Below are 24,866 nucleotides of genomic sequence, written 5' to 3' on the forward strand. Positions count from 1 at the left end.
AGATGTTAAACATATAATCACAGTTTCAGAGAAATTGGTGTAACGTATTTGTATACATTGTGATAAAAATTTTTACCAACTTGAAAGAAATTGTTATATAGCAGTCAAATTTCTTATTAACTAAAGTATGTTTTAAATTTTGATTTTGAGGAATTTTATTGCAATTTCTCTTGTTTGAATTTAAAATATATCTAAATAATTTATATTATTTAAATTATAATCTAAAATAAGTTCAATCTAATTATCTTCACTTTGTTCACTTCTCAAAATACCTTTTTTTATCCACCACATAGTTTATCAATGACTAACTTCATTACTTATGCCTTAGCATCTAGAAGCTGTATAATACAGCTAATATCTTTTGTAAATTATAAATGCTGAAATTCTTATTTTAGCCATTATGTCAGGCAAATTCAACAGTATTTGATTAAATCAACAATTCTCCAAGGAAAATGACAATAAAAATATTGAGCCCATCTTTGTATTATAGAATCAGAGATGAAATATTATATAGTTAATTGATTGACCTATCTATTAGATAGGTATCATTCTGAATTTTAATAAGTTGCTTACCATTAATTTTTCTTTTTTATTTATAGTTATCTTAGTGTCCATCTAAATATTCTTTAATAACAGAGTGTTAACCTGTAAGGCATATATTAAAATCTTCTAGAACTGACTAGTAATATTCAAAAAATTACTTAAAATATTAATATGACTGAAGAGTATCTGGCTTTATGAACTGAGTAAATTAATGTCGAACCAGGATTAAGTTACTTTTATTTTGTGTGTGTGCATGTGTATAATTCTTCTGCATATAAATCAGTGTATTTTTATTCTTCAGAAATAAAAATGAGTATGCCTTAGAAGGGGAAAAAATGACCTACATTTTATATCCTGTACTATATTTGATTGTATATTCTTTGTATTAACAGTATAATGGCTTTAAAAATGTACCAGACATGCTCAAAAATGAAGCAAATGATTATTTGTGTTTCCAATTTCGTATTTCCTTATGAAAATGTAGCTCTATTGTCACAACCACTGTCTAAAAGGCCATAAGCAAATGCACCAAACCAGGACCTTTTAAATAATTGTTGAATGATGCCAAATATTGCCACTTGCTTGGAGAATTGGAAACTAGAGAGATAGATGTTTGGATTTAGGAAGACAACTCAGAGTTTTACTAAGAGTTAACAACCAGGCAGATAAAATAAATGATCTTGAGATGGAAATGTTGGAAGAACCTCTCTTATCTTTAGGAAATACTCTCTGAAATACAACTATATGTGTGTGTGTAATTTTGAGAGAAGGAAACGCTATCTCAGAGTCCTCTCATCCATTAAATGGGGATAATAATAGAAAACCCATAAATTTGTCATGATCATTCACCACTGATCACAGTGAGAATTGCTTAGTGAGCCCTCGTGGCCTTACACCCTTTCTCAAAAAGTCTTAAATCAGGTCAAGATGGAGAGAGTTCATAAGGAGATGTAGAGTATGTGAATCTCAGGTCAGGCTCACACAGCTTTCAAAGTAGCAGGATGTGTAGGCAAAGATTCATTTTGTTAGCAAGGAAATTTATTGAAGGAAGTTGTAAGTTGTGGTCTTGAAAATATATCCTTCAGAAAATAAAAACTATATATTAAAGACAGAGAAGAATTTTTTTGAGCGGAAGTAATTAAATCTTTTAGTTCTGTATTAACTACTTGACCCTGCTGGAATTGTTTTTAAAAAGCGGACTTTTCTAGGCCCCCTAAAATATGTTATATGTTTATTATGCTGTGAACAAATTCATCTAATAATTATTTATTGACCTTCTAAACTGTGCTAGGTGACACAACAATGAAGTAGGCAGAGTTCTTCCATTCAAAGATTAATTGCCAAGTTGGGAGGCTAACACCAATAAAATCAGAGCAGGTAGAAAGTTTAGATAGAAGTACCACATAATTTCCTTAGTCTTTCTGAGCATTCCAACCAATTTGAGTTAATCTTACATTGTTGAATTGTAGCTGATTTTGATCAATCTCCTGGTGTTGAGTATTTAGATTATTTCAGCTTTGCAATTTCACAATAGAGTCGAAATAATTGCATGAACATTCATGTAGGTTAAAAAGAAAAAGCAGAAAATGAAGAAATCCTCTATTTTTGCAAAAATGAAAATATTTAAGATGTTTCAGAACACATAGGATGAAATAATGTTACTAGTGACTAAAATATATATAACAGTGACTGAGAGAGATTTCTTATTTGATAGGTCATTGGCTTGACCTAATAGTCATGTTGACCAAGGTGCTTTCCATCAAATTCTTCTCAGCCAGTTTGTTTTTAGGTACATGTGAAGTCAAGGGGGAAGAATGAAAGAGAATGATGAGCAATTAAGCAGAAGCCAGACTCTGAGTCAATAATGGGTGGTGTTATCTCATCTATCTGGACAGTTTAAAAGACTCTAGGGAAGTCCACTTAAAGTGGATTAACAATTACTAAAACTACCCATTGTTTTTATGTTCTTTGAATATTAGCTGTGGTGGGGGGAAACCTATAAATCATGCATTTTCACAATTACACGAAGTAAGGATACTGTTTAGTTTATATAAGAATGCTCATAGTACCTGAAAATATATAGACACTCTCCAAAACAAATCAGAATTTATTGTTACCCATCTTGGTTGATAGGGAATAAGGAAAAGAAATCCGAACAATGCGTTTGTTTTTTTTTGCTAACTAAAAAATTAAATTAAAATGGTAAAATCTGTCATTTTCACTCCAGTTGTTAAGACTCAAATGATATAGCTAACTTTGAAACACTGCTTTTCAAATCCAATGGAATTTTAGTCTCACCCTTTGAGAGCAAATAATCTAATATTTTATAAAGTGTGATAGACTTGGTAATATCAAGTTCTTTACATGGAGTTTTTCAGGACTAATATAATTATATGTTCTTATATTTGATAGACCCGGAAGATATTTCCCTCGGTGTTAATTAAATACATATATTTTGAGATCCTCATGGTCAAATGATTTTGCTAACAGATAAAGGATACATTATTTTCTATGTTAGATATGCATGAAAATTAAAATTACACATGCTTTTTAATTTAGAAAATGCTTTTTATTTACCTCCAGCCTGCCGAAACTATTTAGGAAAGCTTACAATGAAAATAAGACAATATTATACAAATTAGTAAACAAGAAGCATATGTGCACATATAGCATGTTTATTCATTTACACTGTTGTTAAAGTCAGTTCTACTTTATGATCATGGTGATCGCACTCCAGGCAATACCCATTTTCTCTAGTGATTAATGTAGCACCACTGGATTTTCAGAAGGTTGTTTTGTTAATTTGACTGGCCAGGAAACATTTTCCCTGTTGAAAAACAGGTGTAAACATCAGTACCAAAGATAACACATGCTGTTGTTTGATGTCTCTAGTGTAGAGAATTTAGCAGGTTAAAATCTAAGGATGAGTAAGGCTATTTATCAGAAGTGAAAGACTAGAAAAATTTTGGTGTAACTCAGAGACTTTGAGAAAATGACAGGAAGACTTTTAATAGCAAAATAATCTGTTAAGCACTCTGAATATATAGGGGTTGTGTGGCAAACATGTGAAATCAAACCCCAGCACAGTAATTACAGGTAATTTGTGAATTGTCTCTAATTTCCTCACTGTGTAAATTATATGCCCATCCACTTGAGACAAGATTTGACTCTGAGGATTTTACCGAGGTTTTCGTAGCTTGACACTGGCTATATTGTTTCAGTGTTCTCTATGCTGCTCTTCAAATTTTCAGCTGGTTTTGAGTGAAAGGCAGGAAACCCATTTCTGTTTATTATGTGCTCTGTATTGAAATCTCCTGTCAACTTTTGGCAACTTTGACTAATTATGGATTAGGGATTGAATGTTATGGTTCAAATCTGTGTTCAGTAACCTCTCCTAGGTATGCCAAATGAAATAAATCCTCAACATTTCATAATACTGAGTTCCGTGCTAGTTGACTCAATACTTGTTAAAGACTCCTAGGTACTGCCAAATTGTTAGAAGGCGTTACCAGCTAACCAGGGTAAGAATTGCAAGACTCTAAGCCGTACATTAACATCATTTGTGAGAAAAGCAAAAGCAAAATAATAATAATAACAATTGGCTTCCTTTTTGTTTGTTTCTAAAGATTGCTTTCATCCTATTTCTTATTAAGTTTTCCTAAAAAAAAAATCAAAAAGCATTTAACATGCATATACTCATCCATCGTTAACATTCCTTTAATCTTATATGGTGGTGTTATTTGTGTTTATTTTCTGTTGTTTTGTTTCTTTGTTTACTTCTTTGACAAAGCATGTCATTTTTTGTTTTATCTATCTGTATTTTGCTACTGCATGTCAAACTTTTTAAATGACTCAGCAGACAAATGAATTCTTGTCATTTTAAATTTCACTCTAAATATTGCAAACAATCTGCTTGTTCTCAGACATTGCTCCAACTTATTGCTTTGGGTAGGAGCAGGAGAAACAGAAGTGAACAAAAAAATGACAAGAACTGGGAGGTACAGCCAGCTTTGTACCTGATAATCTGTTTAAGCCTGTTAAAGTGAAACCTAAATAAGATGTATGTATTTATAATTTGAATCATTTGTGTTTCTCTTTTGTTTGCATGATATGATTTTGTTTTATATTTTGTTTTTTTCCACTCACCAGATGTTCCCAACACTTTGCCTCCCACTACTATCATCCCCTCCCTTACCACTGCAACAGTCACAACCACTGTAGCCATAACAACCAGCCCAACCACATCTGCAACAACCAGCAACATAAGAGGTACAGTATGCTTCTTTGTTACGGCCTGGAAAACACATTAAATGGAGCGTTAAAGGGTTTTTTAAAAAGGGTCGAGGAACTGAGATCCAATTTTACTGAATTATAAGAAGTAATTAAGTCACCCCAATTACTATCAGTTAGGGTTATTGGACTAAAATGTGAGCCAAGATAGTACATTATCATTTTTCTTAGTGTCATTTATGACTCTTGAAAATGTTTCAGAATATAAATTACAAATATATGGAGCTCTATAACATTGAGAATTTAAAATGTTATCATGGGACACTGTTGTTTTGCCTTACCTTATAAATGCAAACAAAGAAATAAGATATTCAAGGATACAGAGATAGTTTTTGCTTTTTTAAGACCCTATCAATGTTTATGATTTGTTATTCCTCTGCAATTAGATTAAAATACCTACATTCGTGAATTTATTCTAAAATTGACCTTATCCATGGGGTCACTATGAACTAGTCACCACATGGAACTTTTAAGTAAATATTCAACATATTATCCTAAAGTGATCTGCTGAGTGGATCTACTTATTCTACTAACAGAATTCTCTAAAAGCAGAATGCTCTAGATTGCCAGAAATTGATAATTTGGCTCCATGAGTAATTTCTTGTATGTTTACTAATAAGTATCTTTGCTTCAAGGAGAACAACCTAAAAGAAACTGAAGTAATAACCCTAAAGGGCAAAACATAATTACATCATGGTTTAGAAATATGAAAAGGCATTTCTAAGTAGTGATTAAGTGGTTAGTAGATAAAGAAGAAATAAAAAGTTGTTTGAGCGCGTTATAGAAAAACACGTTTTAAACTTTATTTCTGCAGAAGCAATGTTCAGAGACAATTTGTCCTATTTAAGTCTGTCTTTTTCTACTTCTTATATGTGTTTTGTGTCATGTTGGCTATACTAATGCGTGTTAAGCCTAACTATTTTTAAATCATGGGTACTTTACAATAATATATATATCTAATTATAATTTCATCAAGGATAGACTTAACATTGTGTTTCTTTACTTTCTCTTGTTCCAGAAAAAAATATTTTAATATCTGTTAATTGTTAATTTTTAATAATTGTGTTAACTCTATTATACAGTATATAAGATTGAGAGCTAAAGTTTGATGACAGTAGGAGTAAGAATTTCTCAAAAACACCTGTTATTACTAAACAAGCTGTATTTGAGCTAAATCTGTAAGTAGAACGGTTCAAAGATCTTTCTCATAATTTATATTAAAATGGGAGGAAAATAATAAAAATGAAGAAGAAGGTAAAAAGTACTTCATGATATTATATGAAATGAAAGATATCTAAAGTTATACTTTGCTTTAATTTATTGTCTTTCTAAAGATTTGTACAGACGGTAATTCAAATAAAGTGTGATTATTGCATACTAACAAAATCTCTGTGATAATGTTAAGTTCTGAATGTACAAACAAGTCCTTTCGATGGAAAAGGAGAGAGATATATTAACCTTTATTTTTTAAAAAGACCTTCTTATAACAAGAAAAGCCTAATAATCAATGGTTCCTTCTTTCTTCAACAAATGTTTATTGAGTACCTGCTACGTATATATAGGTCTATGCCAGGCCCTAAAATTATGAAAATAAGAATTTTGTATCTAAAATCACTAGCAGTTAAATTAATGCATTTTCCCACAAATAACCAGTGCCTATGCTTAATTAGTAGAAAGTATTTATGTTCTTTTTGAATATATATATTAGACTAAAATAAGAGAAAATGTCTTACTTCAAAGTGAAGTATTTTAACAACATTCTTTTATATTTGTTCACGTGCATCTTAAGTGAAGTCTTACCAATTTCATTTTAGCCAGCCTCTTAAAATGAAATCAGTTTTCTACTTTTTCAAGTAAATTTACTTTTTTTATAGGTTTCCTAAGATGTTTTATGAACTTTGACACCATGAAATTTAAAAGTGCTGAAAAGAGTTCATTCTTCACTCAAAGGAACACATGAATAAATAAAACTCTAAGAAGACATACACACACACACACACACACTTATCATTCCCTTTTTTTATTTAATAATTGAAAGAAAATATGTTGAAAATGGCACCAAGATATGTGAAAAGAAAATGTATTTTATAACAATTCATAGCATCTAATTTACATGAAAAAAATAGTAGCACCGACATTGAATGTTAGTCTGGTGTCTATTTTTTTCCCTCCTATCTTCAACAAACAAGTGGGGACTGAAGAAATCACCAAGCCCACTGCATGATGAATGGTCTAGTCCACATTTGAGGGAATGAGGGATTCAGTCAATACACAAACATTGTTATGATTTTTCTACTCTGTCCCTTTTAATTTATATGATATTTGTTTATTTAAGCATTCCCTATTAAATTAGAGTCTTCAGATGCAATTATATTTTAAGTGGAATTCACTTATCTATAAATTAGTGAAAGATGTTTCAAAATTATGGTCAAATAATATCATAAAAAGAATACGTGAAAAAAAAATAAGAATGTGTGGCCTAAGAAAAGCTGAGAGCTAAATATTTTCAGCTTGTAGATTTTTTTTTAAGTTTACTAATTTCATCCCTTTCTCTCATTCAGTAATCTGAAGTAAAATAACCATATTTAATTTTATTAGGTTTAAATGACATTTCTTTAAATTCCATAAACTATATTTCTTTATATATATATATATATATATATATATATTTAATAAATGACCACAAATGAATCACTGTTCACTTCTCCATTTACACTCTTTCATCACCCCTGCTGTTGCTGAGTTTTCTATACTAAGATACGATAAACATCCAATTTAAACAAATTAAAGAATTACAGCTATGGCTATATTAGAAATCAAGATAAAAGAGAGGAAAAGAAGCTGCTCAAATGGTCAGTCATAACCTTGAGAATTTGTACATCTCTTCAGTTTGTACATGAAATGCATCCTTTGTGCAGGAAGAGGAGCTTCAACCATATGGGAGAAAGCTGGCAATTAGCAGTATCTTGTTACAAATAAAGGTGCTAAAACACAGAGAAGGAAGCAAACTTGAGCAGTCATGGGAAAGACAGAGAATAAGTGAGCCCTGGAGAATCTTTAGGTGTGAGCAGTGGTTTTTCTCTTTACAAAGGCTTTTGTCTTGAACAGTGCACCAAATTTAGCATCCACATTTTCATAAGAAACAGTTAATTCCAAGATTGTCTTGAGGATTGGATAGTATCTAAAGTTCTGGCAATATAATCAGCAATCAGTGTATGACAATTTTGTTCAGTTCTTTTTAGTAAAACAAATGTGTTTACATGTAGTTGCATCATACTATTGATAAAATGGTATATTTTCCCATAGTAATTCTAGTTTTAATTCTTGCAAAATTCTTTGGTGTTAGTGCACTGATTACATTTTAATTTCAACCTATTTTTAAATGACTATGTGAAAAAATTAAAAGTTAAAAATGGCACTAGTGTATATGGAACTTACTATATATCCTCAAATATAATAATTTATCAATTTTCTGTGAAATTTATGGTATTCTTGATTTGTATCATAAATCTAAAATCTAAACATTTTATAAATCTCTTAAGTATTTTGCATTACCGAAGTCCTTTACAATACATTTTAATTTCTGCTTTTAGAAATTGCAGTTTTTTTAAGACTAGTGACCTGATCAATCCTATCATCTAATTCAGAAAATACATACACACACACACACACACACACACACGTGCACTTATATACATATACTCTTATAAATGTTTTAGGGTTTTTTTAGGTCACTATAGTAAATTTTAATCAGATAAATTTTAATGAATTAAATATGATCATTTATAAAATTGTTCCAAATGAACTGATGTGATTTCTAGTATTAATACTATTTTTTCATGGTTTGTTTAACTTGAAAACATTTTTTTAAATGTTTATCATATTGTATAATTTTAATTTTATAACTGTCTCATAATCTAGGAATTTTTAGCAGCACCCTCATTCACAGATAATGATATAAAGTTATTGAAAATTCAGGAAACAAATATGAGACATAGGGACATGTACTAGTGATTATGTCTACTTATCATGATTTTTAAAATTAAAATTCACAAATGAATCTTTTGTACTTACCAAGAGAGAAAAACTCTTAAACTCTTAATTTGTTTAGGAGTTACCTGTTTCTGCCTTTGCAAGACTCTTAAGTATGCTACAAGAATAGAAATACATGGGAGGAACATGTGAAATATCTGATATACTGCCTCTCCTAAAACTGAGCCTGTTCAAATACATCATGAATTTTAATATATTAGGGGAAAAAATCCTAAAATTGATGATGAAATTGTTTATATAATCTATGTAAAAATCCAAATAAATTATTGGTTCAAATATAGATTTAGTTTTACATCAGACTTTATAAATGGGTAAAATAATTTTTTGTTAATAAAATAATATCATTTGTCCTGTAATCTCAACCAAATTATTAGCTATAATGAGGTAATTGCATTGGAACCATATTTCAGAATGGCCATGCAAAATGAAAACAAAGGACGTATTTTTTTTAAAGGTAAGAAATCAGTCATTATCAAACTACCTCCAGTGAATAATAAAGACCAATCTCACCAAATCTATAGCTGGGTCCTATTGTATTGGTCCCAGTCTACTGACAGTGATGCTTTAGGTTAGGAATGCTTGCCTCGGTTCCCATTACGTGTACGAGCCCCCACAAACATTTCCTCTACTAGGGCCAGTATTGTGGTTGGACCAGCTTGAGTTCTTAATGTTATCACAGTATGCACTTCAGCAAGAAACTGACAGAGAACTTTAAAGAACAAAATTTACTACTCACAGATCCTGGCGGACCACATAGCGAGGTCACAGGTAGAAAGAGAGAGAGAGCACAGGGTCCTGGGGCTCTGCCTTTATTAGGGTTCAAAGGTGGGGTGTTGAGTTTCATGGGTTCACTCTTTATTAGCGAATTTAAAGCATAAGAGTAGGAATTAGAGCTCAGGAAGGTAGAAGCCAGGTTGCTCAAAGTGATCAGTTGTCTAAGTTACCCAGGGCTTTCTGAAATAAAGAACTTCACAGGTGGGGCAGCCTAGTTCCTTATCTGGATGTTTTGCTACAGCTGGCAATACGTTTATTCAAGATGGATGTCTTTTGAAATGGGTGCTTCCACTTACACAATCAATAGCTTAATGTCAAGCACTTACACTATAGGTACTCAATTCTTCACAATTAGATTACACACTAATTTAGTTATTTATGTTTAAAAATACAACATTGAGTAAAATATTTTAAATTCTTCATGTAAAGTAAAATGCATTTTAGCATGCTTTAGAATGAATATAGCTCCAGTCTAGAATTAAAGATCCATAATTTTTAGCCCATATGCTGCCATTGTAATTTTCAAATCATATAAATCATAAAACTTAACTATTTAAACGTAAGTGAATTTAGAGACCTGTTTGACCATTAAGTACAATCCTAAAATATTGCTCTTTAAAAGATCTTCCCTATTTGAAGCAATCTTAGTGACTTGTAGAAAAAAATTGTATATCCACAGTTAAGCTATATGAAATGCAAATAAGTTGCTAAAGTATTTCCTTTGTGTCAGCATACAGAAATTGAGATGAATTGTACAATTCTACTCATATTTAATATGGGTATTTTTAATGAACTACAATTGCCTAAAATGTTGATTATGAAATAGTATTTTTGTATGCAGATTTCTTTACTTCAATTATTTTTTAATTTCTCTGGTTTCAAAATACAATAAGCTAAGGTAAAATAAATACAAAATGCATATATGTGCACATCAAACCACTATCTGAAGCATCTATTTAATTAAATCAGAATAAAAAGCAATAATGATCTGGCCCCTGCTTCTAATTTCTATTTCCTTTAGGTCAAAAGAAAAAATCTAGTCTATCTGTATTTTATTTTTATTTGATTTCATTAATGTGTTCCCTCCTTTCCTTTTTGGCATAGATACTTAAAAAAAAATAGGATACAAAGAGATAAAGAAACATTTATCAGAATAAAAGAAAAAGAACACCAGCACTGAGAAAGAATGAATGGAGTAAAAATCATTATAGCTCTGCATTAGTCAAAATAAATGCATTCAAACAGAGCATCTGCAATGGTAAAATATATCATCTTGACACAGTTAAATCCCAAAGTGTGCAAATCAAGAAATTGTTTATGAGCTTGTATTATGAGTATTTAGCTATTAAAAATGTTCTAGTTTTATCGGTGGTAATAAAGCACAATTTGCATGGTGTTGTGAGCTTTCAAAAATTAAGTGTCAATATGTTGGGCTTTTTTTCACTTGACAAAAATTAAGTAATAATTCAGTCTCCAGATGGTCCATATACAGGGACCTGCTTATCTGCAAAAAGACAGGTTTCCACATTAGGCTGTAAGTGTAGCTCAATTTCCACTAGTCTTTTTAAAAACAATAATTATTGTATAAAGTTGACTTTCAAAATTAAATATGTGAAACATAGTTCATCATGGAAATAGGATACTAAAATGCTTCTTACTTGGCAAGAACAAACACCACGTATGATCTATAATTGGAGGTGCTCTCAACCTTACTAAAAGTACCATATTGTTAATACTGAAGGGAGTGGCTACAGTCTGGATATGAGTAGGGTTGCTGATTGGGTTCCCGGTCCTTTAGCCAGCTATGGACGCACACAGTTGAATATTAGCAATGTTTCAGATTAGATTATTCCAAAATAGCACAGAATGCTAAAGTTATTCTTTCTATTCTAGTAGATCTTATTTGGAATAAGAATCACTTATTACATATGACCATTTTTAAAACTAAATGGAGCATTTGCCTCTGAATTTTATGAAGTTGAACTCTGGCAAAGTTTGAAAATCTCTTAAATGTTACTTATTTCCTTATGGCATTTGGGAAATATTTGAGGAAAACTGGCATTCGTATTTTCTCTCCAGTACCACCTATTAAGGGAAGCATAACACTTATGCTCTATTCTATTTTCTAAGGGCATTCTTGTGGCTTGTGCAATTTAAAACATCAAACATTTTTAAGAGTTTCATTTTAAGCTTATTTATTTCTTGGCTTAGATCAGTTTAAACAGAAATATTTGTTCCATTAGTTTATATTTCTTTTAAGTAAACAGTTCTAATATTGTTTCTACTTCTATAAGTGTAGAAGTATCTTAATTGATTTTATGGTAATAATTCTAGATTTAATATAATCTAATACTAGATACATTTCCTGCAAAACAACCTCTAAGAGAGAGAAGAAAATGTCCCCTAGTAGACTCTGTGCCATTGTCTTGAATTCATCTCTATATAATATGCATATACATATAAATATTACATTAAAATGTCCCATAATTATTATATTCCAGAAAGCACATTGCTATAAAATATTAAGACTAAATGAGTTACTTATTATTAGGAGGATAATCTGTTTTATATTTTAAAAGCTTGGGCTACAAATATGAATAAATGTATTTCCCGAACATCTCTGAAATTATTTTAAAAATCATTAATAAACCAAACTGGTTGTGTCTTTCTTACTAACCAATGAATTAAATTTATGAGCTGTGCCTTTGAAGCTGAGAAGATTGCTGGCACTGCCTTTGCTTCTTTGACACTCCACATGAAACACAGTTAATAACCTCCCATGTAAGCTTGGAGAAACACCGAATTGATACTAATTATACCAACTTTGGGATAGAAGGTGACCTTGACTTCAGCTGGAACTTTCTGCCGGGACAGTAAATAAGAGCAAATGCCACAAAGCATGACTTCTGCGAAGAGTCTAATACAATCTATTAAATGTAAGTTCTTGGAATTGCAGTAAGTGCTGGGATAATTGTGATATTTTAAAACATCTCTTGCTTCACTACTACAGCAGTTTCTTATTTTTCTAGATTTTAAATAATCTCTCATTAGTTTTCTGTACTCATTTAAATTAAGCTGTGGCCAGGAAATTAAAAGCTACTTGATGCAAAGTGTGTGTGAGGGGACTGCAGGGCAAGGAGACAGAGTTTTCCAAATGGCTTCTCAAATATGTACGTAATATTTATACAATTTTAGTATCAGAATTGCTTATGCTGAAGCTCTGATAATACTGACTCTTCAATAAGGAAATGTCTTTATAAAAGTATTAAGAAAAATGACTATGAAAAAGCAATAGTGCCAGTAGATACACAAGTTTAAACTATTGCCAGAAAACCTGTCAAGACCAATGATGTGTAGCAGTTTCACAGGTAAAAATCTTAGTTCAGTGTTAAAAAAGAGTCAATAAAATTACTCTAAATGCTAAGAGGTGAGGGAGAATAGAAACTCAGCTCTCTTCACTGATATTGTTTAAAGAATTACATTAGTGTAAAGGGAATTCTGTTCAAAGTGTTCAGTATAATAAATGGAATTACCTAAGACTAGTTATTTTTCCTTTTAGAAAAAACAGAGATGAACTCAACTATTTCCAGGGCTGTCTTATTTAACCCACTAGTAAGCAAAGAATGCTGATCAATGAAAGTTTAAATAGGAATGGAGCACTTTGAAGCAACATGAGGAATTGCATTAGATTCACCAAGAAACGTATTTTTTTCAGAGGCATTTGAACCATTTTTGATGTCTAAGCCCAGGTTTCATAGGAAGGAAGCACAAATGCTCTTTCTAGGGTAGTCTGTGTTAAACTGGGTAAGTTACAATAGTCTTGATACATTTTTTTTTTCTTTTTCCTTGAAGTCATTTTCCTTAAGTATTAATTATAAGATTATTACTTTTTCCTAGTATAGATAGTGTGTTACTCAGGATATCAGCAGGGCCTGATGGCAGTCTCAAACGGGTGTAGCTGAAGAGTTTTTAATGAGGACACTTTCACAGACTTACAGACAGAGTTTGGGGAACTAGTAAGGGAGGAGGACAGTCCAGCTCGCAATAGTAAGATGCCAGCACTGGGCCTAAAGAGCCAGAGGAAGTGAGCAGGGTTATCTCAGTCAGAGAAGAACTGGAGCCAGAAAAGGGGCAGCTCGAGAAGAGCAGTGGTCACAGGACACAAACGGTATCTCACTCAACCAGGTGGGGATATTGGAGCAGGAGGGATAAATTTCACACCTCTTTCTTCTCTCATCGTCCAATAACTTTCTATTAGTTGAATCCCTCTGAAAATCAGAGATCAAGTAACCTGAGCAAAGCAGTGCACAGAAGTCAGGTTCCCAGAGCAAAGATCAAGGCACAAAAGGATGAGGGATGGATTTAGGGACCAGATGGAGAATGAACAGTGGAGATACGTGTGTTTAGCACATTATCTAATTTGCTTAGAATATGTCGTCTAATTTGTACACTTAGGGTGATTTAAAATGTCAGATTTTATCTTAGTCTTGGATTTCTCTCATAGACATGCATATTATAAGTCTATAATAGAAAACTAGTAATGGTGGTAAGAGAGCAGCCCTCCCAATTCACTTTAACACATAATTTCCCTTTCCAGGCTTAAGTTGGAGAGACAAGTGCTCTAGATGGTTGAAGGCAGATTACGAACCTGATAGGGCTGGCTTTGTTATTAGACACAAAGAAATGTTTTTAAAGTCTATTTTTATCATTTAAATAACCTACTTTCCAAGAGAAAGCCATTTTTAATCTTGGTATGAGGACTATCCGTCTAGTTTGTTGGGTGATGAGAGATCCCTCATTTGAAATATTTTCAAATCTACTTGTACGAACGCAGACTATATATTGGATTTGAACTAAGGGCTTTGAAAATATTAGTTGCGGGGAGGCAGAAGCTCTAAAAGTGAGCTAGCCATAAGTTAATAATAAACTGATATAGATATGTCTTATTAACTTTCTATTTAAGGTATTTTAGTGTCAGTTAGACAAATAATTTTCAGTCCTGAGATAATAGCTTTTCAGCATAGGAAATCATTTTCTTGAGAGAAGATTTTAGAAAGAGCAATCATAGTCTTTAATATATAGCATTATCTCTATGCCTTTGATGTTTTTAAAGTATGTGTACATTATTAATTGAGTTAAGTTGGTAGATTGGAAACATATAAAAGAAAACCAGTTCAGCTTGTTTTCACTCTGAAATATGTTTGTCTGTGCGACAGCTTGTGTCCCTTAGCATTTCCCTCTGATAGGTCAGAAAGTTTTGTTCCAAGTGGGATATTACAATAGTTTTTTAAAAGGACTAAGAAGAGCATTCTAATTTTTCTGGTATGTCTGTCCTCTCCCCTAGTTCTGAAAGTTAGCTGGAAATTCAGCACTACATCTCAGAATGCTGCTTTAGGGAACCACAAACAAATCTTCATATACTTTTCTCTCAGTCTTACAGGTTAAATCCAGATATGTTCCATCTTAATTCCAAGGTGAAAGAAATGAGTATGCAAATAAGAAGTAAATTCTAAGGGCTTCTCTTACTAGTTCATGTTCATATTTTTAATTTCTCTACTCAGTTTGGCAATATGTCAATGTAATTTTTCCATGTTAGTATATCAATGTGGGAGTTTTAAAGTAACTTTTAAAATGATAGGATGCTTTAGTAAAAGCTAAAAATGGTAAAAGAAAAAAAACACAATTTAAACATATAGTTATCGATTCACTAGTTTAACAAAATATGCCATATCTGAACTCATCATGAGATGGTGAAAGTAATTGCTGGGGGCAGGATATTTATGTTTCGTCCTGACTTGGCCTCTGGACATGTGATCTCAGGCAAGGAAATTCATTTCTCCTCATCCCAGTGGACTATGTGAATTCCAGGTGTGTCTCAATTCTGAGTCCTCCACCAGGATTTCAGGGACGAGTATAATTTTGGTTATTTTTTAATCAGAGCCTATAATTACCTATAATTTAATTGTAGGTAAAATCCCTTTGCCATTTTAAATAATTTCAGTAATTCCCTTAGCATTCTACACTTCCAGCTTTTTATGTTTGAATGCTCTGAAAAGCTAAAAGAGTAAAAATGAATTATGAGACTCTGACCACTCACTGTATTTGGCCTTTTGGTCACCTTTCTCTAGCCATTGACCCATCTCTTCTCCCGTCACTTCCATTTGCACACTCATTTCCCTCCAGTGCTTTCTCTTACAAACCTTTATACACCTGAACATCACTCTACCAGTAAGATTTCCAACCTTACATTATGAGGTAAAGTAAACATTGAGTTCCAGCTATGATGGCCATAAAACTAATGTGTACAGTCCATTTTCACAATTCTGCTGTTGGGCCCGGGTCTCTCCTGGTCAGCTACTTTGTAGCCAAAGTCTACAGCTTAGACAAACTTTCTGATACTCTTTTCTATTGGAACTTAAGATATCCCTTTTGACTGCATTAAAATGGTTATAGAAAAATTGTGAAGATTATGGCTTCTGGACTCATATTATCTAGGCTCTTTTTTCCACTTTGCCACTCATACGGCTTGTGACTTTCCTTAAACTCTCTGTGCCTCTGTTTCCTGACAGAAAAAGCATAGAAAATAATAATAGTATCAGCCTTACAATGTAGTTTTCAAAATTGAATGTATTTTTACATTTAACTTGCTTTAAAAAATGCCTTGCTCATAACAAATACTTAATAATTGTTAGTTTTTATAATTATTAACCATTTTTTAAAAATTTAACCATCTAAACAAGGTAGGATAAAAGTGACTGCATATTTGTTAGTATCAATGAGATGAACTGACAGTTGCTAGGTTAAGGCTACAATGTATGGTTAATAGACCATCCTTTAAATCATGTAAGTCCTCTTTGAAATCTAAAATTTAAGGATTTCTGTGATTTACAGTCAATAAGATAAAACAGAGTCCCCGTGTACTTCCTTATTATTCAGTCCAACCAGATCAATTATCAAATGAATCAGAAACATAATTTTTAAACAAAAGTAATTTATTTTATAATTACTTTTCTAACTGAATATTAACAGGCATTTAAATGGCCTTCAGTAGCAGAAATATCTAGTTTGGATCCCAGGTCCATGATATGCACATTATACCTTAAGCTCCAATTTTCTCATCTCTAAAATGATTGTATTAACTTACTTACAGGGTTATTTTAGGCATTAAAACAAATATTAATTTTCTGTTATTGTCATAATATGGATGATTTTCTAAATATAGGGGATTGTTATGTATTAAAGTTATATACTATTAATTTTTTTTAAAATTCAGGCTTGTTAATTGCAAGTGACACCATTTTCATGTTAAAATATTTCATCATCATTAATTAGTGCAACTTAATATTCATCTTTGATATATTGACCCAATAGAACCAATTATCTTAAACAACCAATTAATAAATCCAGTTGGTTAAAATATATTTAAACTCCTCCAGTAAATTATTCTATAAAATATTTGGGAAATTACCTAAACACATTCAAGATTTAGCAGACTTATTTCTCATTGATTAGTTACATTTCAAAATTTATTTATCCTTCTAACAATTTAAATCATTTTTCTGTATTTCTCATTTTAAACAAGTTTATCATAGATAAATTAGTTCTAAAATGTTAAGCAAAATGAAGGAAAAGGAAGGTCATTCTTTATCCCATACTCTTGAAAGAAACTGTTATAGTTTGGGAATATTAGAAATTTTTTAAAAATCTACATGTTTATAGTATTTATACAAAAATTATTATGTGAATGTTATTTTGCATTTTATCACTTTTCTATATCGATTATCTTACTTGTCAATGATTATAATTCCACATCTCTTTTGATGTTTTCCTGAGTTTAAATGAACTTCTTCAAATGAAAGGACAAATATAAAAAAGTGTTTCGTTTCTCCAAATTCTGAAAATTGTAATTTTCAGAATGTTTTTTGTATTTAGTCAGCGTTAGTTTACCTATAGTGAAATATTAAACTGTAGATGAGTTTATGGTTCCAAATATATATTGAAAATATAGATAGACAGCAATTTTTAAAATTTTTTGAAGTCCAAAACAATTAAGAGATCCAATGAACATTATAGTAAAATAGTATTTTACCACTTTACTGAGTGGATTAATTTAATTAAAACTCAGTATTTTATAAGCTCTAAATATCTCAATAATTTACTACTCAGTATGTGGCAAAAATACCTATTTTGAAAAGGTATTTTTTAGAAGTCACACTCATTGATTTCAGAATAAAATGAGAGATCTGCATTATTATTATCATGATAAACAGTTTAAATAATCTTCTACCCAATATTAAATTATTCACCTTAAAACTTTACTCTTTCTTAAGTGATACTCAACATTTATCTGATGTCAGGTTTATCAGCCACAATGTCCCTGAGTAATTCTTGTATTTATTGGGAAATTTTAAAATGGTAGCAGAATTACAGAATGATAGAAATAATCTTCAGAGCCATGCAGCCTACCTTAACCTTCACTTTCTAGGTGAGAAAATTGAATTGAAGAAAAATGAGATTTTTTTTATGGCCATATGCCATTTGATGCTCTAACCAGGCCTAAAACCATATTCTCTGGAATCATTTTTTTCTTTGACAGTAATCCATGCTAGGTATTATTTTCCTACAGACAAAGACATGGATTGACATTTTCTAATTTTATATGTAGTCCAAATTACATGATTTAGGAAGAGAAAAGGGAGAGAGATTTTTAAATAATATATATACAAGACCTTATACACTTGAAAAAATCTTAATACTATAAAACAGAAATAAGGAGAATCAAAATTTGAGAATTTACGTTCTTTCAAACTATGCCACTAGGAATCATTGACTCTTCAATCTGCAAAGGACTTTCCATTTTTTTCTTTTACTGATGATCACATAGCTAGTTTCAAAATTAGAACTAAAATTGGCGAACACGTAATTCTATTCACTACACTGTACTTCCTTCCAAATAGTACAACAGTTTATTTAGAGAATCAAATAAAGAAAAACAACGGGTAAACTAATTTTTGTTGACCCACTTGTACATGTGTGAAGGTCTTATTAGTATTCCTTTAGAAACATACAGATAACATGCTAGACCTGGCTAAAACCTTACTGTTCTGCAATATTCTGAGGAACTTCCTAATTCTTTTTCATAACATTTAGCAAATACATTTTATACTTTATTTTCTATATATCCATACCTTAACCTGATGGGAACCTCATTTTTAAATCTGAAAAACAGTTGTTAGGATTAATTATTTCACTGGCTTTTCTTAAACATCTAGTTTTAGCAATTCATTAAATAAGTCTTAAAACAAGATAAAGGATTCCTAACTTCCTCTGAAAGTCCGGTCCTTATACTTACTGATCATTCCTGCTATTTTTATTAACTTCCTCCCCTAACACATTCTAGTCGGGAAAGCCTCATCTTATTATCAGCATGGAACTGAAATTGTTTTGTCTTCCTTCCAGAAATGACCTCTCTGGAGTCTATCCAGGGTCAGGGCTGTCACTTTCTTCTCTCAGTGCAGTTTGGCTTTAAAATGAAAGTGTTGTGTTAAATTATACCTGAAGGTTCAGGTGTTCGAAAACTAAAGGGAGTCACTTCCAAAGTTTTATCTATGAGGCCCAAAGAAGATAAAACAACATAAATATAATTACCGGAGTAAAGAATTTACCTTCAGAATGAACTCTTAATGGAAGCTCATTGTATTATTTGCATAACTACAACTTAATTTTGTTATTAGAACCACTAACTTTAACAGCGTCTTTTTGGCTATGTATCCATAATCTATAAACTGGGGGCCATAATTATAAATGTGGGAAGTGTTTAGAAATTGTAAAATATCACAAGTATATGTTTCTCATTACTGTTTTATTTTTTAAACCTTTCTCAAACTCCTACCTGTCAGTAATCATTTTTTTTTAAGTGGGAAAAGAAAAACATAAATATTCTAAGAAAATCCCAAATAAAATATACTCATTTCTTTTTTTTTTAAAAAAAGGACCATTTAAAAAATTTAGTCAGTTGAAATTTTACCTCCATAATATTTAGTTAATATGTCATTTATGTAATATTGCTACAGTTGTGATATAATCATGTAAAATGGGGAGAAGGTGATGTTTTCACTTTCCTTAAACAATTCATCTTCTTTTTTTTACTTTTCATGTACCTTTTAAAATAGTCATGAAATTCCATGGTCTGGTCTTTATTTTGGTCAGGAGGAAAACGAATGTATCAGTGAATCGTGTGAGATCAGACTCAAGAGAAACGTGTATCATTTATCAATTTGTTCTTTAAATATTTATTGGAATCTTTATTTTGCATTAAAAATTCAGTATGATTAGAAGCATATGAGGTCCACCTTTCATTAAGAAGGATCACCCTACCTAAAAGGAGAGAAGGGTGAAGTGAATGTGAAGAGGTTTCTTAATAGAGGGGCCCCACCAGATATAGACAGTGTTAGCATAATTGAAATACTTAGGAAATGGTACTAGGGAAGCATACATGCATAGTTCTTTTCATTTTTGTTTGGAAAAATTCCCAATTTCATAGTGTGATAAAACAGATTGACAACTTAGCTTTTCTTATTTCTGCAGCTAATTTTCTAAATTTTGACACTTTTGTGACATTGATGGCAAGGGCAATTTTACCCTCTCTGGGAGCCTGGGGAATAGGTTCCTTTAATAATATTTATATTTCTTCAAAATGTTTTTATCTGTAAGATAGGTGTCTTCAGACACAACTAGGGTTTGGAGATATAAAACATGAATGGAAGAGCAGCATGTGCGAGGCAACAGTATATAAATGGAGCATTACACAATCAGCTAGGCTACAATTAAGCATAAAAAAGAAGCATAATGAAAGATAAGTCTTCATTTATTCATCCATGCATTTATCGATTCAGTAAGTTTTTCTATGGACAGGAAGGAGCAAATGATAAGAAGCTTAAAAGTTTAGAGTTTATTCAGGATGTGATGAGAAATAATTTAAGCAAAATGAAGAAAGTTTAGATTAAGCTTTGAAAGATCACTCTGTCATGGTGTGATGGGTGGAAGACTGGAGAAGACAGAAAAGGCAGGAAGCCAGTGAAGAAATCTAGGTAATTCAAGAGAAAGACTTGGAGAAGGACAGGAGCCAAAGACATGGAGAAGAGGGAAAGGTTTCAAGAAATATGGGAAAGTAAAATTGATAGATTTTGTTAATGATTAGGTAAAAGATTTTACTTTAAAGGGTAGGAAATCCCAAAATGGCTCTCAGGATTTTAAGTTGGATTTCAGGGTATTTGGTGCCTTCATCAGAATAAAGACTGTAAGAGAATAAAGAATAATTTTATTGGGAAAAATGATATGCTCCATTTTAAACATGTAGTGTTTGAAATACCTTTGCAACAGCCAAATGAAGGTGTTTAATAACTAGGACATAAGATATGTCATCTAGGATAGAAATGCAGTTTTCGGACTGACTTTTGTATAGATGAAGGGTAAGCCATAGAGGAGAAATATAACTTCAATAGAATGTGTGAATTAGGAAGATAAGAATGCTAAAGTTTATACCCTGTAATTTAAAAAACAAATGATGAGAATCTAAGGGTCATGTTGAGAAATGCAAAGGTGTGAAGTTGTGGCCAGAATAGTGAGATGACAGCAGAGAGAAAAGTGTCACATGAGCTAGGGTGGGAGTTAGCTAGGGAGGCTCATAGCGCCAGCCGGCTCAGAAAGGCCAAGTGCGATAGCCTGTGAAATATATTTCTTAATTTGATTTATGCGGGGAGTGTTTGATGGATTTAGAAAAAAATAGTTTTATGAAATAATAGAATAAAAATCAGATTGCAGGACTTGAGAAGTGAATGGGAGGTAAAAAGTACAGCAAGTCAGTGAAAAAACAGAAAGTTTGTTATTTCAAGAATGTTGTCTGAGAAGAAAAGGAGATACCAAGCAGACAGAAGGCAACATAAAGTCAATTAACATCTTTGAAGGACAGTGTGAACTTAGCATTGCTTTTTAATGCTGTGAGAAGAGAGCTCGGAAAAAAAAAAAGTTGTTCAACATATGGTTTAAAAAAGATATATGCTGATAGAATAAATCCCTAAATATTCAAAATGGCATTATATATAAAATATTATTTTATAATATATATTTAATGTAGTATATATAGTAATATATAATATTTTTTAATGTAAGCATTAACCTTGAACACAAGGAGACATTCTCTGTACAATGAGACTGAAGAGAAAAGTTATTAATAGTAATGGACAGAGAAAAGTTTGCCAGCAATGGGAAGTATGATCAGGGAAAGTGGAAATTTAGTAAGAGATTTTACCCAATGGCCTGTGTTTTCTCTGTAAAGTAGGGGAGATAATTTTCCAAGATGGATAAAATGAGCATAGAAGGGATCTTTAAGAAAGTGGTCAAGTTTTAAAATGGTTGCTGTACAAATGAAAAAGGAGATTGAGTAGGAACACATTGTAATTTCTGGGAAAGATGTCTTCATTCATTACACAAATTATTACAACATTCTCTAATTTGCTCCTGGAGGTCATCATAGGGAACCTTCCTAAGGAAGTGATATTTGCTAGACATGAATGATTTATGCAAGATGTGAAACTGAGGAATGGAGAGATGAGGAGGAAGAACGAGCATTTCACAATCAGGGAACAGCAAATGCAAAGGTCCTAAAGTGATAAAGAGCGTGGCCATTAAAAAATCCAGAAAGAGTGTCATGGAGACTGGAATGCAGATTGTCAAGAGAATGGTATGAAAGTGTGCAGTAGCTAGTTGGGTTAGATCCTGTAGAATCTTAAACTTATTTTAAGGATTTGAGCTAGTATCCTAAGAGTAATTGAAGAAAGAAATAGGGAAGGACGGAAGAAAGGAAGAGAGGAAGGGAGAGAGGGAGGGAAGGAGGAAAAAAAGGGAATCCTAAATTGGTTTTAAGCAAAATAACACTATAATCACATTTGCACTTAAAATATATTTCTGTCTGTCAGGGAACAAATATCTAAGAGGTGAGCAAGAGAGGACGGTGGGAGAAAGGTGAAGGAGCTATTGAAATAATTTTGGTGAGAGACGATAATGGTTTAGACTAGGATATTAGAACAATTGACAGAAAGGTGGAATAATTTAACATAAAAATCTGTAGGTTTTCTAATTCTTTGGTTATATGGACTAAAGACCATCAATATGTCACAAGCTGGCTTACCAAACTTACCCAAATTTCTAGGTTTCTAAAATTAATAGATGGTGGTGCTATTCACTGAGATAAGACACATTGGTGGTAGAAGTAGAATTATAAGCTTGTTTTGAACATATTGAGCTTGTTGTGTATTTGATATCCCCAAGTAGAAACAAAATATTGAATAGATAATTGAATATACAGATTTGTAGCTTAGGCTAGTTATTGGGCATATAGAATTGGCTAAAGCCAAGTTTGGGATCATGTAGATAGATTATATAAGAACAGAAAATTCAGTCTTCAACTGGAAACCATGAACTTACAGTAGTTCAAAGTCACAAAGTTTTCTGATTATTTTCAGATTTTTGAAAAGGCCATGTTTCAAATGAATGTACAGATGCTTTGATTGAAGAAGAAATGGCGTTGAGATTAGGCAAATTAGTGAAAGGAAGAGATCAAGGATTCTCAGGAGTGATGGTTTTTAATCTAAAACATAGACTAATGGACTGGACAAACACAGATGAATTAACAAGCAGAGAGTGAGAGGAAAGGAGTATAAGATCTTGAAAAGTAAGAGTTTATAGCCAAATAAAGAATATTAGAATTAAAAATTCTGAGGTGGAAAGCTTCTGAGTGATCCAGAGGGTGGCCATGTGAATGGTTTGCCCAACTCTGCTATAAGATCAGAATGAGAAAGGTTTTAAAGCAATGAAATAATGGTTAGATTAGAATTTAATGTTTAATACTAGGATATACAAGTCTGGAGCTAAGAGTTCATAAGCCATTGATGTATAGTTGTAGATGTATGAATGTCTCTTTCAGCTGAATATTGAAATTTCCCAGGGTCATTAAAGGACTTAGGTTTTGTGAACCTGACAGAAAAATTGTTCAAGAAAATTGGAAGATTCGTCAGTGGGTTAGAAACAGGTAAGAGTGGGTGGTAGCATGAGCCACCACCAAAAAGGATAAAAGGAATCTGAAATATTGATAGACCCTGAACTATTTATTCTTCAGTTCAGGGAATTTTCTTCTTAATGGCAGAGTACTTGCGATAATTAATTTTTAATCACGTGAGCATGGATACAAAGTAAGAAGATGTATAAACATAAGGAGCAAATTTCATCAGCCTGTATTTGCCTGGTGAGCTGCCTATATTCTTCTACAGGTTATACCTTTTGAATGAGCAAATCCTTGAGTCCTCAAGAATTAGTGTTACTCTTTGTTAGAGTTCTGAATTAACCTGCAAGAGTCTATTATTTGAGCTCCCTTTTCACTGATGCCATATTGACAGTGCACTATTATTAACACACTGTTTTCTCAAGAGTAGAAAATTGTACTAGTTTTATGCTTTCTCTAGTACAGTCATGATCCCACTGTGCCTCCTGGAGGTGATACACAACTCATCCTCATTCAGCTTCACTCACCTACGTGGAGGTCATCCTTTAGAGCTGCATGATCTCCAGGCTCGGTTAAGACCACCTGTCACCTTCTCCTGGGGAACTTCCTGAAGTTAAATTTCCTTAACTTTATTTTTAATATTACCCCTGGAGAACCGGTTATGTAGATCTAAGGTGGACTCGTAGAATCTATGATTTTTAAAGCTCTCTGGAACAGAAGAGTTTAGAAACTACTACTTCAAAGTTGGTTCATAAATGAGACTTTCAAAATCATGTTTCAATGTTGCCTTATTTTATCCTCAGAGTTTAGGTTCCCACTCAGTTTTATGGATACCTTGTTCTCACCACCATCTACTACCTACAGCAGGTTTCTAGTTATTATTTGTCATCAAACTTATAATGCAATAATTTAGTGTGAGAAAATTGAAAAATTATTTGAAAACAAAAGGTTTAAAGCAATATAACATATTATTCTTTATGTATCCCTCCTCTCTATTTCAGACTGTTGTGAAAAGACATCCTTCCACTTCAGGACTGTTTGTTTATCAAACGGCTTTAGGAGATAGAGATAGTATCCCCCTCTTGGCAGAGGGCAGGTTTACCAACCAGCCAATAAAGATGATGTCACCCTCCAGGGCAAATGGCAA

The 24,866-nt window shown here is 32.1% G+C and overlaps 1 protein-coding gene across 4 annotated transcripts in view; it reads left to right on the forward strand.

Annotated features, from left to right (window-relative positions):
* The window catches only part of CADM2 (cell adhesion molecule 2), a 948,208-nt gene that overhangs the window by 873,118 nt on the left and 50,224 nt on the right, over nt 1–24,866 (forward strand). For 2 of the 4 annotated variants that reach the window (XM_032477423.1, XM_032477416.1), the window contains one exon: nt 4,693–4,812. The exons of 1 other annotated variant lie outside the window; for it this stretch is intronic. In XM_032477423.1, coding sequence (XP_032333314.1) covers nt 4,693–4,812 — 120 coding nt within the window. Of the gene's footprint in view, nt 1–4,692; nt 4,861–13,449; nt 13,455–14,701; nt 14,716–24,866 lie in introns of those variants that run through there. One more of the 4 variants, XM_032477436.1, reaches the window with a different exon arrangement.

The sequence above is a fragment of the Camelus ferus genome, chromosome 1 (assembly GCF_009834535.1).
Source record: "Camelus ferus isolate YT-003-E chromosome 1, BCGSAC_Cfer_1.0, whole genome shotgun sequence".
In the NCBI taxonomy this organism is placed as follows: domain Eukaryota; kingdom Metazoa; phylum Chordata; class Mammalia; order Artiodactyla; family Camelidae; genus Camelus; species Camelus ferus.